The sequence below is a fragment of the Furipterus horrens genome, unplaced genomic scaffold, assembly GCF_987537825.1.
Source record: "Furipterus horrens unplaced genomic scaffold, mFurHor1.1.pri manual_scaffold_8, whole genome shotgun sequence".
Taxonomy (NCBI): domain Eukaryota; kingdom Metazoa; phylum Chordata; class Mammalia; order Chiroptera; family Furipteridae; genus Furipterus; species Furipterus horrens.
In genome coordinates this window covers 27,093,710-27,110,323 of record NW_028327178.1, presented here as the reverse complement: position 1 = coordinate 27,110,323, position 16,614 = coordinate 27,093,710, and the positions used below count along the sequence as shown (strand labels likewise).

Below are 16,614 nucleotides of genomic sequence, written 5' to 3'. Positions count from 1 at the left end.
CGCTTTTGTGCTACAACAGCAGAGTTGAATAGTTGCAGCAGAAACTGGACAGCTCACAAAGCCTAGTATATTCACCGTCTGTCCCTGGGCAGGAAACTGGTGGTTGGTCCTGCCATAGCAGGTCAACAAGGATGAGGAAGGGAATGGAAGAGGACATGCAGAAGGTTTTTGTAGGACAGTCTTCAAGTGGCTGCCAGGACTCTATTTCTTGGTTTGAAAAGGGGTTGCACTGGTGTTTTCTTTATCAGTCTTTAAACTGAACTGAATGTATAACATAGCGTGGCTCTTTCAAAATGGCAAAATAAAATGAAGGGCCCAGAAACAGAGTTTTCCTAAACATTGAACTCAAAGAAGTTATGTTATGAGATATTGGTGGATGGATGGGCAGGCATAGAACTAGCTATATGTAAATAGTACATGATCCATTATGTTCGATTCCACCTGTGTATGCAAAAAGGCATGTTTAGTTACATAAATGTATTCACATATATTTATATATAAACATATATACTTATATATGAATTTAACAGTCTAATGGATAATATTCTTACCAACACTTCTATTTTTAAAATGTGTATATTTTATTTGTGTGCATATGTAAATATAGAGGGATGTGTAATTCTATGAATATACATAACTGTATGTAACTGTTGGTATAATAAACATTAAATCAAATTTTATAGAATGAATATAATTAAAAGCTGATATATAGCTTTCTAGAAACTTAATAAGGAATAGAGCTTAGAAAATTAAAAAGGGATAAACTTGCTCCAAGGCATAGTATTCATACATTCTTAAAGTACATTCATGGATCTGCATTCATTGATGTTGGTCTGTGCCTTAGAGCAATCATTCTTAACTTTTTTGGAGACCCATAACCTTTCATAATTCAATGAAAGCTATGGTCTCTTTGCCCAGAAAAAAGAATGAGCATATATATACACACATTATTGTGCCTGCAGTTAGGACGGATTCACACATTCCTGAAGCACATGCATGGATCCCATTAGAAGTCCTTGCACGCTGTTAAAATTTCTTCTTTCTGTTTTTCCCATCAAATGTCAATTGTCTTAACCAAACTTTTGATGCAAGTATCAAAACAGAAAAAATAAGACTAATGTTCAGGCCTTATGTGATAATGACTAAAAAAGTTCTTTATTCCGTCATTACCAGGCATCTCTTCCCTCTCACCTCACACACAAGTCCCTCTCAGTTGTTCCCACTCCAGTTTGCCCAGTTTGTGTTCGCCTTCCATCCCAGGATTCTACCCAGACAGTTGTAGTGGTAGTGAACTGCTTGGCTTGCCTCCGTTCTCTCTCCTTTACTCTATTCTAAATTCTGCACGAGAGTAATCTCTCCAAAGACCAGTTTGGTTAATTTTATTGTCATTGTTGCTGCTTTATCTTATTTTTGAGGCCAACTAGCACAGTGTTTAAGAGTTTGCAGTGTGGACCTTGATTGTATTCAAAACCCAGGCTTGCTTACCAGCGCTGTGGTACTGGACGTGCTGCTTGGCCTTTTCAGTTTCCACTTCTGTATCCATAAAGTGAGGACGATGATATAACTTAAGTACAAGGAGATAATGCATGTAAAGTGAGTTAAAGTAATTAGCAAGGTACAAGGACATAGAGGTGCTCAGTAAATACTTCCCGAATATACTAAATATTTAGCCTTGAGGTTTTAAATTTAATGCTTTTACTAGTTTCGTGCTCCTTATTCCTTCCTATCAAAATTCCACCTCCTGCATTAAACCTTCCCTAATCCTATAGCCAGATGTGATCTTAATCCCTCAGACTTTTTGTATTAAATATGGCAGTAACTAGCATAATGATGAAAACTCTGGGATCAGATTGTCTGGACATGACTGCTGGCTCCATCACTTACTAGCTTTGTGACCTTGGCAGGTCATGTGAGTCCCTTGTGGCTTATTTCCTTATCTGTAAATTAGATACAAAAATAGTATATACTGCAAAGGGTTTTTATGACAATAAATATAACTAATTCTAAAAATGGCCAACTGTAGCAATAGAGCTGGAGGGGGATAGTAACAGTCCAGTCAGGGAGAGGGGAACCGCAAATGGGCATATGGGAACTTTTGGGAGTGTGGAAATATTATAAAACTGGACTGTAAAAATAAGCAAATGCCATGACAAAGAAATTTTAAACTGGGTTGTATCCATGCTTTCATAGCTGAATAGATTTGCTACTCTTTATCAAACTGTACACCTAAGATGGTTAAATTTTATAATATTCAAATTATACTTCAATGAAACTTTTTTAAAAAAAAAGAGTGTATGGTATGTGGAAAAGGCTTAGAACAGTACCAGGCACATACCAAGCATACTATATCTGGTATCATTGCTTTATACTGCCTGGGGTCATTTATGATTCTTTTTTTTTTTTTTTTTTAATTGTTATTCTATTACAGTTATTTGTTCGGGGTAACTCATTTTCTTACTCTCACACCTCCCTTCCCCTCTTTCCAAACTAAACTTGAGCTTAATTCTGGCACCAGCCTTTGCCTGTCATTAGGTACTTGGTAAATATTTACCAACTGAATGCACTGTATGGACTGATGAGTTTATCTCTAGCGTGAGAATGTACTGGTTTGGGCTGAGGGTCGGACAGGTTTGTAGACACAGAGAAGACAGTTGTGCATTTAGATGGCTAGTGATTTACATCTCTATCTATTAGTGAGCAGTTAATAATGAGTATAGCTTTAGAATACGAAGGTTCATGGTGATGTTTTGATGCTAATCTCTATAGACGTAACTCTTGCTTTCTCTTGTCCTGGTTTTCTGTGGTCACACCTAAATTGTGCCATTCCCAAAGTTAGCTTACTGTATTCTTGGCATTTTAGGGTCTGGTATTCCCGGCACACCAATGCTGTTTTTGTGCTATTTGAATGTTTACCCTTTCCTCAAAGAAAGAGTGAATCTTCCCAAGTAACTTCTTTAAGCAGTCTGGATAACAGTCTCCAAGGAACCAGAAGAAAATTGTGGATGAGATTCATATTGTCTTCAAAGAAAAAAACAGAAATATATTGTTTGTGTTGTTTGGAAAATAATATTAAGGAGAAGGAGAAAATTATTATTATTAGAAATACTAATAATTAGATTCAAACAAAAACAACAGATTTTTATGTCCATATCTTATTGTTTAGCACTTCAGAAAAGAAATTACCAACTAAACATTGCTTGTTAGAAAGGAACAGAGGCCAAATCAGCTCTAGAGTGGTTAGTTGAGAATCTCTTCCAATAAAACATTTCTTTTAGCCCAATGTAGAGTTCTTTGAAAGAAACATTCAAGTCTCATGTATACCTTGAAAGTTTTGGAGGTAGAATAAGTTTTGGGGGAGCTTTGGAGATACAAAGTGCTGGAATTTTCTATTTGGTCAAAGAGAAGAATGATCTTGTGTTATGACAGGTAAGGGGAATGAAATAAAGCAATCTACCATCTTGGGTGTTTTCACAGTAAATCCAAATCAGCAGGAATGTGAGAGGGCATCAGGTTTTAAAAAAATCTCTAGTTAGTCTGTTACAGAACAAGTGTATTTTTTTAAACAAGATATTGCAGATCTCTGATGTTTACAAAATTAAAACAACCTGCTGAGTTTTCCATCTGTCATTGTTTCATTTCACAGGGAAGAATGCTTAATCTCAAAGCTTAGGGATTCCTATAATCTCTAGTATATTACTCAGAATGGACTTTTTAATAAATTTTTATTTAATGCCCAAATTATTTCCTTTATTGTTCATACAGGGACAATGACAGGAGTTAGAAAAGATGCATCCACATCTCCTATGACAACAGAAAGCCAAAAGGAGCTTGTAAGCGCAGCCACATCGTCATTCCAACACAATACCTCCCGGTAAGCCCTAGAGGTCTTGGATTTATAGCATTCTCCAGATAAGATCATTTTTTAAAATTTAATTTTTAATTGACATACAATATCCTACTAATTTCAGATGTACATCATAGTGATTTCATAGTTATGTACATTACAAAATGATTTACACAATAAATCTAGTTATCAGCTGTCACCATACAGTGTTATTGACAGTATCCCATATCCTGTACATTAGATATTTATGACTTATTTATATTGTAACTGGAAATATGTAACTCTTAATCCTCTTCACCTATTTTACCTGCCCTCCCTCAACCCCTCCCCATTCTGGTAACCACCAGTTTGTGTTCTGTATCTATGAGTTTGTTCTACTCTCTTTGTTCCTTTCTTTTGCTTTTAGATTCCACATAGGCCTAAAAGGGAGATCATACAGTATTTGTTTATCTCTGTCTGACTTATTGCACTTAGCATAATACCCTTTAGGTCCATTCATGTTGTTGCAAATGGCAACATTTCATTCTTTTTTATGACTGAGCAATATTCTGTTATATATACCACATCTTTGTGTGTGTGTGTGTGTGTGTGTGTGTGTGTGTTTCACGAGTTAATTTATTCAAGCACTCACCTCCAGCTTCTGGAGAGAACTCACAACCATGTAGTGGAATTTCAAAAATCAAAATATAAACCAAACAGTAACAAGTTTTCTTATTTTTACACCCCATCATCTTTATCCACTCATCTGTCAGTGGACACCTAGGTTGCTTCCGTATCTTGGCTGTTGTAAATAATGCTGCAGTGAACACAGGGGTGTATGTAATTTCTTCAAATCGTGTTTTTGTTCTCTTATGATAAATACCCAGAACTAGACTTGCTAGATCATATGGTAATTCTATTTTTAATTTTTTGAGGAACCTCCATAAAGTTTTCCATAATGACTGCACCAATTTGCATTTCCACCAACAGTGCATGAGGGTTCCCTTTTCTCCCCATTCTTCTCAACACTTGTGGTTTTTGTTTTGTCTTTTTGATAATAGCCATTCTGACAGATGTGAGATGATATCTCATTAAGGTTTTGGTTTGCATTTCCCTGATGATTAGTGATGTTGAGCACCTTTTCATGTGTCTGTAGACCATCTTATCTGTATGTCTTTTTCTGAAAAATTTCTCTGCCCATTTTTTAATTAAAATCTTTGTTTTTGGTATTAAATTGTATAAGTTCTTTATATATTTTGGATATTAACCCTATATTGGATTATAATTTGCAAATATCTTCTCCCATTCAGTAGTAGGTTGCCTTTTTGTTTTGTTGATGTTTTCCTTCACTTTGCAAAAAGCTTTTTAGTTTGATGTAGTTTCATTTGTTTATTTTTGCTTTTGTTTCCCTTGCCTGAAGAGACTAGTCTAAAAAATATTACTAAAACCAATGTTAACAAGGTTACTGCTTATGTTTTCTTCTAGTTTTATGGCTTCAGGTCTCACATTCAATCTTTAATCCATCATAAATTTTATTTTTGTATATGTTGTGAGACAGTGGTCTGGTTTCATTATTTCCAGTGTATCTGGTCAGTTTTCCCAATGCTGCTTATTAAAGAGACTGTCTTTTCCCATTGTATGTTCTTGCTCCCTTTCTCATAAATTAATGACCATATATGTGTGGGTTTATTTTTGGGTGGTATATTCTATTTCATTGATCTTTGTGTCTTATTTTTATGCCAATACCATACTGTTTTGATTTCTGTGGCTTTGTTGTATGGTTTGAAGTCAAGGGCGTGTGATTCCTCCAGCTTGGTTCTTCTTTCTCATGATTGTTTTGGCTATTTGGGGTCAGTTATGGTTGCATACAAATATTAGGATTCTTTTTTTCTAATTCTGTGAAAAAAATTCTATTGGTATTTTGGCAGGGATTTCAGACTGCTTTGGGAAGTATGGATGTTCTCACAGTATTAATTTTTCCAATACATGAACATGGTCTATTTATTTATTTGTGTTGTTTTTAATTTCTTTTATCAATGTTTTATAGTTTTCACAGTATTGGTCTTTTACCTCCTTGGTTCAATTTATTCCTAGGTTTTTTTATACAATTTAAATCAGATTGTTTTCTTAAGTTCTTTTTCTGATAGTGTATTATTAGTGTGTAAAAATGCAACTGATCCTGTGTTAATTTTGTATCCTGCAACTTTACTGATTTTATTTATTCTAATAACTTTTTGGTAGAATCTTTAGTGTTTCCTATGATAGCATCATGTCATCTGCAAGTAGTGACAGTTTTACTTCTTTATATTTTGGATGCATTTTATTTCTATAATGCATATTTTGAGGTTTATTTAATAAGCAGTGGAAAAATCTTGGTACCTCTTAATGGCTCTTACTCAGGAGAGAGGCCTTTATTTGGCATCTAGAATTGGCCAGGCTGAACTCTTGGCGCACTTTTCTCCCTAGTCGATAATGGTAATCAGCAAGGATTTCCATAGTAACACAAACTAATCCTATGTTTCATAAAAAAAAAAAAAAAAATTTGCTTAGCAGTAGGTCCTTCTAATTTATCACAGAATGGTTATATACTTGGACTGTAAGTTTAATTAACTGAATTAATTGATATTGAAAATTATAGTGGATTTTGTACTACAGTTAAAGGACTGTCAACATTTACTTATACCAGAGAAATTTGAATGAAGAGTTAATAATTTGATCAGCCTTTTTTGGACTCAGGAAAAGAAATGTGTTACTATAATTTCTCATATGTAATAAGCCAATTCTCACTTATACACTTAAGGCTGAATATATAAATATCAACACCAAAAGGGCTCAGTTTATTTTTACTTGGGCATATGATTGTTTGAGCACTTAAATACCTAGTATCTTATCATATGATGATAAATTTGAAGACAATTTTGGTTGCAAAGATCTTTTGGGAGATGGCACAGATGATAATAATAGTGGCTGTCATCTGTTAAGCACCTACTATATTCCTAGTCCTTTGTGTGTGTGACCTGATTTTATCTTCATCACAGCCTTAAAAAGCAGTACTACGGTCATCCTCATTTTAAAAATTAGGAAACTACGACTCAAACAGACTGACTTGCCTAAGGTCATGTAGCCAATAAGAAGTAAGCCAGCATTTCAGACTCCATAGCCCATAATCTTAAATATTATAATAGTTGACAAAGGGAACCTCCTTCATTTGGAGGCTGCCCACAATCAAAAGAAATTTTAACTAGTTTACCACATTCTTCATTTATTACTCCTTTATTATTTTTAATGCTACTGTTATTTTGCCGAAGAACCACAGTGAGTTGTGGTTCTGAACTATTGATAGGGTTCTCACCTTGGACCACTTAATGCTGTGGCTGAATGCTTATTGCTCTAAGAAGATCTATTCTTGCTTACCTTGGGAGATTCCTCTAGAAGAGTTACAGGTAAAGAGAAGAGAGATCCTAGATTTTCAGCCTTAGTGAATTTCCCTGTTGTTGAAGGTTAAAATGAGATCTTTAACACTGCTTTAATGTGTATTTGACTTTTGCATTTCAGTTTAGAGAGAAGCATAAAAAAGGAAAAGAAAATGCTTCCCTAGTGAGGGTTTTGTAGAACATCCTCAGCCCACACTTTCTGAATGGACCATATCAACTTTGTAGAGTTTTACAAGGCTGTTTAAAATTGCTGTGAATACTTATATTTACTGGCCTTAGAAAAAGGATTCTTTCTCTGTTATTTCTTAATACTGCAAATCAGCTAAATATAGATTCTCAGAAGCTTCCTAAATAATGAGCGTTTGGCTAAATAAAACAATGTGTAGCACACATTATCCTTAGACATGTACAATGGCATATTATAGGTCTATTCCACAAAGTGCAGAGTCAAAAAAGATTCAGTGCTATGAAAATCAGTTACCAAGAAGGCACAGCGGTTGCTTTCCAGATTTCAGAATCAGGATTATTTGAGTTATTTTTTTTTCAAGGTGTAAAAAAGGCATTTTTTATAGACTACTTTTCAGTTACAGGGAAACTTGCGGCAAAAGAAAAACCTATGGTTCTTTGTTGCAACAAATCTTTGAAGGTACTAGTGAGGTAAACAGGAGTGAAAGACCTTTCTCTGTTCACCCTAAATTGCAAGAATTTTCAAATTGCAAGAGAGAATGGGGTGGGACATATGCTAGTGGGAGACAGGTTTTCCTTTGTTCTCTGAAAAGCACTAACACCCAGAAGAGTCTCATGTCATTCCATATGCAGGTGATAAAACAAGGCGTGGCAGAGTCATCTTTCTCATTCACAGTGTAGGCTGTTAATTGTTCTCTCTGGTGCCTGTCAATATAATGTGAAATTTTCATTCCCCATTCAAGATGGAGAAAGTTGTGGCTGAAAATGTTAACATTTGCATTTTTATTTGTTGATTTATTTAAAGGACAGCCTCTCCTACAGCAATCCATCACTTGGTGACACCCCAAATATGAATAATGTATTGTAGACTTGCAGTTACCATGTGTAATAAGTGCTCGAGACAGTAAAGGAATGTTAACTATGTTGCAAATGTAATATTTATTGACTCATAAAGTTTATTGCTTTTGAGGTTCAATAATACTGACCATAGGACATTAATATCACTTATCTTGATTTTAGCTGGGCACCTCTGTATGTAGAAATATTCATCTATCTCATGCTAACAAAATAAATATGTAATTTATAACACAAGCAAAGAGGGCTTTGTAGTTTTCTGTGCTGGAGCTATAATGCTTCTTTCTCTGCATTTCACTTCTAGCCACCAGGATTGATCACACACCCCTGCATTGTCCAAGAGAGTAAGCATGCTGGTCATTTTGGCACAAGGAGGGGGGGGCACTGAACTAAACAATGCCATGCATTTCTGCTTGACTGGAACAGGCAACACCCCGCAAATCACTCCACCTGGAGAGAGGACTTAGAGAGAGCTTTTCTCCCTGCCATTCTGAACACCTAGTGCATAGGTGCTCCTTCACTAAGAAAGTTCAGTCCTTTTTCTATCATGGCACCAAATCAAGTTTACTGATTCTACTTGATCCTGTTCTCCAGTGTGAAGCCAGACCTGGGCAGGTTACCAATGAATTTGTTATGAGCACAAATGTTACTGATAACTAACCTTTTTGTACCTTCCATAATTAGGTATGTCCACTGCCAGCAATAAAAATCATACAAGAAATATCTGGCTTCCAGAGCAAAAGAAGTAATGCTAATTAGCAACCATCAGCTGTAATTGTCATCCCCATTAAGATGCAGAATTATGTATTTCTTCGTTATAAATAACCTTTCTAATTGTACTTGATGTATGCCAATTTAATCAAAAAATATACTTGCAACAGGCAGATATTTGCATTAATGTAGCTTTAGATCTTCAAATCTTTTTTTTTTTCAGATTTAATGTGTTTTATTGATTAAAATATTACATTTGTGCCAATTTCCCTTCCCTCTGCTCCCCTCCACCCGGTGGCCCCCCTCCCTCCAGTTGTCCCCCCCTTTTAGATTATGTCCATTAGTTGTGCATACAGTTCCTCCCAACCTCTCTCCGTCTATTCCATTCCCTCCTACCATGATCCCCAATTCCTATATCATCTCCCTCCCTCTCCCCACTCCCCCTCCCTGTTGACCTCCCCCCAATATGCTTCCCGTACCCACAGTTCCTTTTCCACTCTCGTTGCCTGTTTCGTTTGCCTTTGTTTCATCTCCCTAGCTTCTGTTTTTTAAACCAGTCCCTTTAACATCTCATATAACAGTGGTTTGGATCTAATGAACTCTTTCAGTTTTATTTTGTCCTGGAAACACTTTCTCTGTCCTTCTATTCTGAATGACAATTTCGCTGGATAGAGTATTCGTGGTTGTAGGTTTTGGATTTTCATTACTTTGAATATTTCTTGCCAGTCCCTTCTTGCCTGTAGGGTCTCCCTTGAGAAGTCAGCTGATAGTCTAATTGGGACCCCTTTGTATATAATTCTTTTCTTCTCTCTTGCTGCTTTTAAGATTCTCTCTTTATCTTTAATTTTTGACATTTTGATTATAATGTGTCTTGGAGTGGTTCTCCCTGGGTCCAGTCTCTTGGGAACTCTCCTTGCTTCCTGGACCTGCAAGTCTATTCCCTTCCCCAAGTCTGGGAAGTTCTCCTTTATTATATTTTCACTCAATTTTTCAAGTTCTAGTTCATCTTCCTCACTCTCTGGCAAACCAATGATTCTTATGTTGGGCCTTTTATAGCTGTCCCAGAGGTTTCTGATCCTTTCATTGTTGCTTCCCATTTCCTCTCACTGCATTGGTTGACTGCTTGTTCCTTCTCCATATTCCAGTTTGTTGAAATGAACTCTGGATTTTTTTTCCTCACCATCTGTCTCGTATGTGGTTTTGTTCCTTTCGTTATGAATGTTTTTCGCTTCTTTCATATCTTTTTCCTGCTCTTTTGTGAATTCTGTAAGCCACCTGATAACAATGGCCCAGAACTGAGCCTCTGACAGGTTTCTTATCTGTTCATCTGTCAGGTTCTCCATCTGTTGCCTGGTGAGCTGTGTCACCGGGATTTCTATAGTTGTCTGCCTCATTTTGACAGATGCGTTTTGTTTTCTTGGGCCGGCTGTCGGGGGCAGCGCCTGTGTACGCGTCACAAGTCAGCGACCGGCGCCTGCCTGTCCGCGACCTATTTCGCAGCCCTGTGGTGCTTTCTTTGGGGGCGGGGGTCCAAGATGGATTCACACAGTTATTCAGCTAGGAGACCGGGATCCGTCCTCCCGCCCCCCTGGGCCTCACTGTTCAAGGCGATGCGGTGGCTGCTCTCCCCAGCGCTGGGGTCGCGCACCGCCAGGGGCTTGACTGCCGCCGGGATTTTTTGCCGCCCCGCAGCTGTCCCAGGTGCGACCGCAAACAGCGCTGCCCTCTTTAACTCTTACCTGCCCAAATGGCACCGCTGGTTTATAACTTCATATGTTGGACTTCCGTGTAGTTTTATTTTCTGGAATTTCTAGTTATCCTTTGTTTTGAAGTAGTTGTATTCCTCTCTAGTTGTAGAGGGAGACCTAGCATGTCCGTCTAAGCCTCCATCTTGGCCGGAAGTCTAGATCTTCAAATCTTTTATTTCATATTTGACTGGGAAAGAGTCTTGCAGCTATATATCCTTTGTATGTTGGTGTCTTTTTCATTTCAGGTATATATATCTGATACATTTTATATTAAAAATGAAGACAGCATCTTCTGGGATTATTCAATGTAACAGACATCTTGTCGCTTTTAAAATACTTGGAGTTTCTCTCTTAGTCATATGACAACACAGTAATAATTATTCCAAACTGATCAACAGAGGTAAATACCAGGCATGCAGCAATAAGATTACATTCTCAGTCCCTGAAGAAAAAGGTTTCTAAGACCTCTTCTTTCTGTTCTTCCCTGACTCATAAGAGTTAATACTGGTATTCTTAACTTTTTTTTTCTTCTCTCTCTCTCTTTTTTTTTTAAAAATAGATTTTGGAGAGATGGAAGGAAGGAAGAGAGGGGAGGAAGGGAGGGAGGGAGGGAGAGAGAGAGAGAGTGAGAGAGAAAGAAAGAGAGAGAGAGAAAGAAAAAGAAAGAAAGAAAGAAAGGAAGGAAGGAAAGGGAGGGAGGGAAGGAGGGAGGGAGGAAGGAAGGAAGGAAGGAAAGAAGGAAGGAAGGAAGGAAGAAAAGAAGGAAAGAAAGAAAGAAATAGATTTGTTGTTCCACTTATTCATGCATTTCATTCACTGGTTGCTTCTTGTATGTGCCCTGACTGGGGATCGTACCCACAACCTACTGTAACCATCTGAGCTACTACCCAGCCAGAGGGGGTGGTGTGTGTGTGTGTGTGTGTGTGTGTGTGTGATGTGAAGACAGAAAGGCAGATCTCACCAAATCATGCCTGATTAGTGAATTTTTGAAACTGAAGCTGGAGTTAGCCTATTTCTAGGAAGGACTGTTCACCTTTGTACTTACATGGGATATTGTTCCATTTATTTGTGTCATCTTCAGTTCCTTTCATCAATGTTTTATAGTTTTTAGTGTACAAATCTTTTACCTCCTTGGTTAAATTTATTCCCAAGTATTTTCTTTTCTTTCATAGTATCATAAAATGGGGTTTTCCCCCCTTGATTTACTTTTCAGATTAATCACTTTTGGTATAAAGAGACACAACTGATTTTTTTTATGTTGATTTTGTATCCTGCAACTTCACTGAATTTGTTTATTGCTTGTAACAGTTTTTTGTGGAGTACTTAGGGTCTTCTGCATTTAGAATCATGTCATTTGCAGAGATAATTTTAGTTCTTTAACTATTTGGATGCCTTTTATTTCTCTGCATTGCTGTGTTCTTGCTGGACTTACAGTATTTCACTGCATAGAAGTGGTGAGGACAGGCATCTTTGCCATGTACTGCATCTTAGAGAAAAAGTTGTGAGGTTTTCATAAATGGCCATTATTGTATTGAGGAAATTTTTTCTATATGTATTTTATTGAGAGTTTTTCTCATGAATGGATGCTACCCTGTGTCAAAGAAGACATACAAATTGCCAACAGACATCTGAATCATCACTAATTATCAGGGAAATACAAATCCAAACCACAGTGAGATATTACCTCACAACTATTAGGATGGCTATTTGCAAAAAGATAAAAGATAACAATTATTGGGTAGGATATGGAGAAAAGGAAACTCTTGGATACTTAATGGACCTGTAATTTGGTATAACTATTATGGAAAACAGTGTGGAGGTTCCTCAAAGAATTAAAAAATAGAACTACCATATATCCAGCACTACCTCTCCTGGGTATATAGCCAAAGAAAATGAAATCAGTACTGCAGAGAGGTATCTGAGCTCTCACAGTCATTGAAGCCTTATTCACAATAGCCAAGATATAGAAACAACTTAAGTGTCTGTCAACAGATGAATGGGCTATGGAATTATTCAGCCTTAACAAAAGAGACTCTGTTGTTTGTGACAAGATGGATGAACCTGAAGAACATTATGCTAAGTAAAATAAGCCAGTCACATAAAGAGAAATACTACAAGATCTCACTTATATATATAGAACCTAAAAATCAAATAAGTAGAGAGTAGAACAGTAGTTACCAGGAGTGGGAAGGTAGAGGAAATAAGAGGATAATTTGTCAAAGGGCATAAAGTTGCAGTTATGTATGATGAATAAGTTCTAGAAATCTAGAAATCTAAATGATGACTGTAGTCAGTAATACTGTGCTGAATTTTGTAAATTTTCTGAGAGAGGAGATTTCTGGTGTTCTCGCCACAAAAACAAATTGAAAGGATATGAGAGGATTCATACATTAATTAGCCTGACTGTAGTAATCATTTCACTGCATATATGTTTATCAAAATATCATGTTGTATACCTTAAATATATACAATTTTAATTTTTTTTTAAAGACAGTGTTTTCTATCTTTATTTTCACCTTAAGTAACTTGACATGAACATCCAGTTGCTTCCAGCTCCAGTTATGATGATACAGCCTTTAAAGTGCTAGAACCACAGATGTTGTCTTGGTCCTTCATTGTGCCGTGAAGAGGGGCAAACATTTATGATTTTGTTCCTTTTCATTGTCTGTGGCTTAAACCAAGGCATTAGCCCACAGGCTGCTTAAGTATTTTTAGTTTTGTATATCACAGTGCCAGTAACCATTTTTGTTGCAGAGAAGGAAAAATCATGTAAATAATTGTAACAGTGACCTATTTCATCTCAGGCAACGAAATTCTGGATTAACAGCTGCCAGGAGGTTAAAAAAATATTTCTATTATTCTAGTAATAAATATGTAATGCTGAAAATTATAATTATATATCTGTTCACAATCCTTAGCATAGTACCTTAGAGTTTATAGAGTATGTTTAATAGTCATCATCTCATTTAAATTACACCAAAACCCTGTGAGGTAAGTAGTAATATTATCCCATTTTATAATGAGGAAATGAGAGCTGAGAAAAACTGAGTGACTGATCAAAGTTCACACAATAAGGAAGCAAAAAAGAAGACTTGAATTTTGCTCATCCAATTCCAAATTTCAATTTTTTCATTCTTTCATACATGCTGCCTGAAACTTGGATTTGTTTCTGAGGTATCGACTGATGCAATTCTGGTTTAGGATAGGGAGCAAACTCACTTTGAGAGCTGGAATTTGGTTTATAACTTGATAAGAATCTTAGCCGTACAGATAAGGATAGGTGTTGTGGTTTCAACTACACACAAAGCCAGATTGCAGTGCTTTCTTGTACTTGTGCCCAGAATCCAAACACTGACAATTTTTTAAAATTAGACGTTATGTTACCTACACCTTTACACAAATATTTTAAGAACTCAATCAGATTCCCTCCTGTACCTAACAGGAAATGTGGAGAGATGGAAGCTAAACTGACATCTCTAACCTCAAACTAGAGCCCACGGGCACTACTTGGGTTTATGTGATAGATTTCAATAGCAGATCTCACCTCCTCTATCTCATAGAGTATATGGATGATGGCCATATATGATAATACTGACCCTATTCATTGACTGCCTATTGTATATCAGGAACTGTGTTAGACATGTCCAGATATATCCACTTATAATACATGTTCATATAAATTACATATCATTGTAAGGCTTTTTTATTGCTATTAAAACTTAGTTTCTTATTAGTTCAGTTTATTCATTAGATTCCACATATGAGTGAAGTCATATGATATTTGTCTTTCTCTGACTGGCTTATTTCACTTAACATAATGTTCTCCAGATCTATTCATACTGTTGCAAAGGGTAAAATCGCCTCCTTTTTTACAGCCAAGTAATATTCCATTGTGTAAATGTCCCCCAGTTGTTTTACTGACTCATCTACTGATGGACACTTGGGCTGTGACTGACTCGTAGATGGAGAGCAGATGACAGCTATGTGGGCGGGGGATGGGGTGAGTTTAGGGCATTGAGGGATCAAGAAAAAAAGAAAAAGGATGCATGGACATGAACAACAATGTGGGGAGAGGATTTAAGAGAGATAAAATGGTAATGGAAAGAAATATACAATAAATTTTTTAAATAATAAAATATTAAAATAAAATTAAAACTAAAAACTCAGTTTTGAAATATTAAATAGAATTTCTTCTTAGGTTTTTCAAACAACTTTAAAATGTTGGGTACTAGGCTTAGAACCATCATTTTAGCTTTATCTACCCTCAGAGTAATGGTTTACACACTACACATACACACAATCAAAGTAGCATTTGCTATAGTTTTTCCATTTTGAGTAGATCGTAAATAACGAAATAAAAACAAAACCTAATGAAATAATGCACATAAAATGATGACAATTAAAAGGAATAATCTGAAAACTTCAGAGAGGAATATGTTGACTATGTTAAAAGAAAAGATGAGTTATAAATATTCCTGTCTGTCTTCCCTTTTTAATCAGGAGGTTGAAAAGCTCAGCCATTCAAAAGTGTTTTGTTTAAGTTGGGTTAATCATTTAAAATTTCCTGCCAGCAATACATTACCACTAAAAACAGTTGAATGCATTCAAATGCTTATGTGTTTGATTAAAAGATGTTGCTTTTAATTAAGCCATGATGTTGGGCTGTTATTATAATTCCCACTGTTAAAAGCCATTAATATAATCATCCATTTCTCTTGTACACACTATTTATAGAGTGTGTAAGGTAAGAAAACAGAAACAAATGGGGTAGACAGAAATAATAGAGACATAGCATAATTCCAAGAAATGAATACAGCCTAAGGAAGTTTGTCAAGACTTTCTTACCAGAGGAAAAACATACTGTACGGGGAAAATGTACAACAGCTTATATTTACTAGTCGCTTATAAATCTAGTCCTTGGTTTTAGGAAATTTTTCTAAGTTGTAGGTGAAGGAATTATAAGAGCTCTTTTATTTTTCACACTTTTCTATATTTTTTAAATGTTCTACAACAACGATATATTACCAACACAATTTTTAAAACAATGTTTTAAAAGGAAACAAAGGACATATATTTGTAGGACCTAAACCCATTTCAAAATTTTATACTCTGAAGATCCAAGTCGCTGGAAAACCCTAAGATTACTCTTGGAACATATGACATAAATACGTTATATCTTTGTTAAGCCAGCAATAGGTGAGGATTATGTTTCCTTGGTGTGTCTTCTCCAAGGTACTGAACTCTGAAAAATGCTGATTAGTGACATCTGTTCAGTATTGCCAGTTCCTGCTATCATTTCACAGTTTTTAGCCTCATAAACTGATGTTTTAAAGTTGTTCATTTGGCCCAAGTTCTTTAAGTTCCCTTAACTTCAATGTAAAGAAACACTGTTGAGTGTCACTTACTGTTCTAGACACTTAATACTTTTATAAAAACTCTTTCGTATATGTTACCTAATATAATCCTCCCAATCTTCAGAAAGTAAAGCTCAAAGAAACAATTTCAGAACAGTTAAGAGCCCAGGTGTAAAAGTTAAGAGCCTAGGTTTATAGGCCAAGATTTCAAAGCTTGCTATATGGTTTTGAACAAATCATTTAATCTAATAAAGTGAGAATAATAATATCTTCCTCTTAGGCTTGTCATGATAATTAAGCAAGATAGTTTACATAAGTACTGAGCACAGACATGGTACAAGGCTAAGTAGTAGTTGTCATTGTCAAACTTCCTAACAAGCACTAAGGTGTTCTGCCATATCATAGAACTTCTTCTGCTTTGGCCTGTGGCTAGTCTGTTGCTTTGGTTTCTCAAGGTAAAATCCTTGCATTGCCAAGAGGCAGCATGGCTTAGAGGAGAGGGC

At 36.1% G+C, this 16,614-nt stretch overlaps 1 protein-coding gene across 1 annotated transcript in view; it reads left to right on the top strand.

Annotated features, from left to right (window-relative positions):
• The window catches only part of KIAA1328 (KIAA1328 ortholog), a 255,457-nt gene that overhangs the window by 223,482 nt on the left and 15,361 nt on the right, over positions 1-16,614 (top strand). Inside the window, exon 10 of the mRNA XM_090285632.1 lies at positions 3,763-3,871. Coding sequence (XP_090141758.1) covers positions 3,763-3,871 — 109 coding nt within the window. The remainder of the gene's footprint in view (positions 1-3,762; positions 3,872-16,614) is intronic.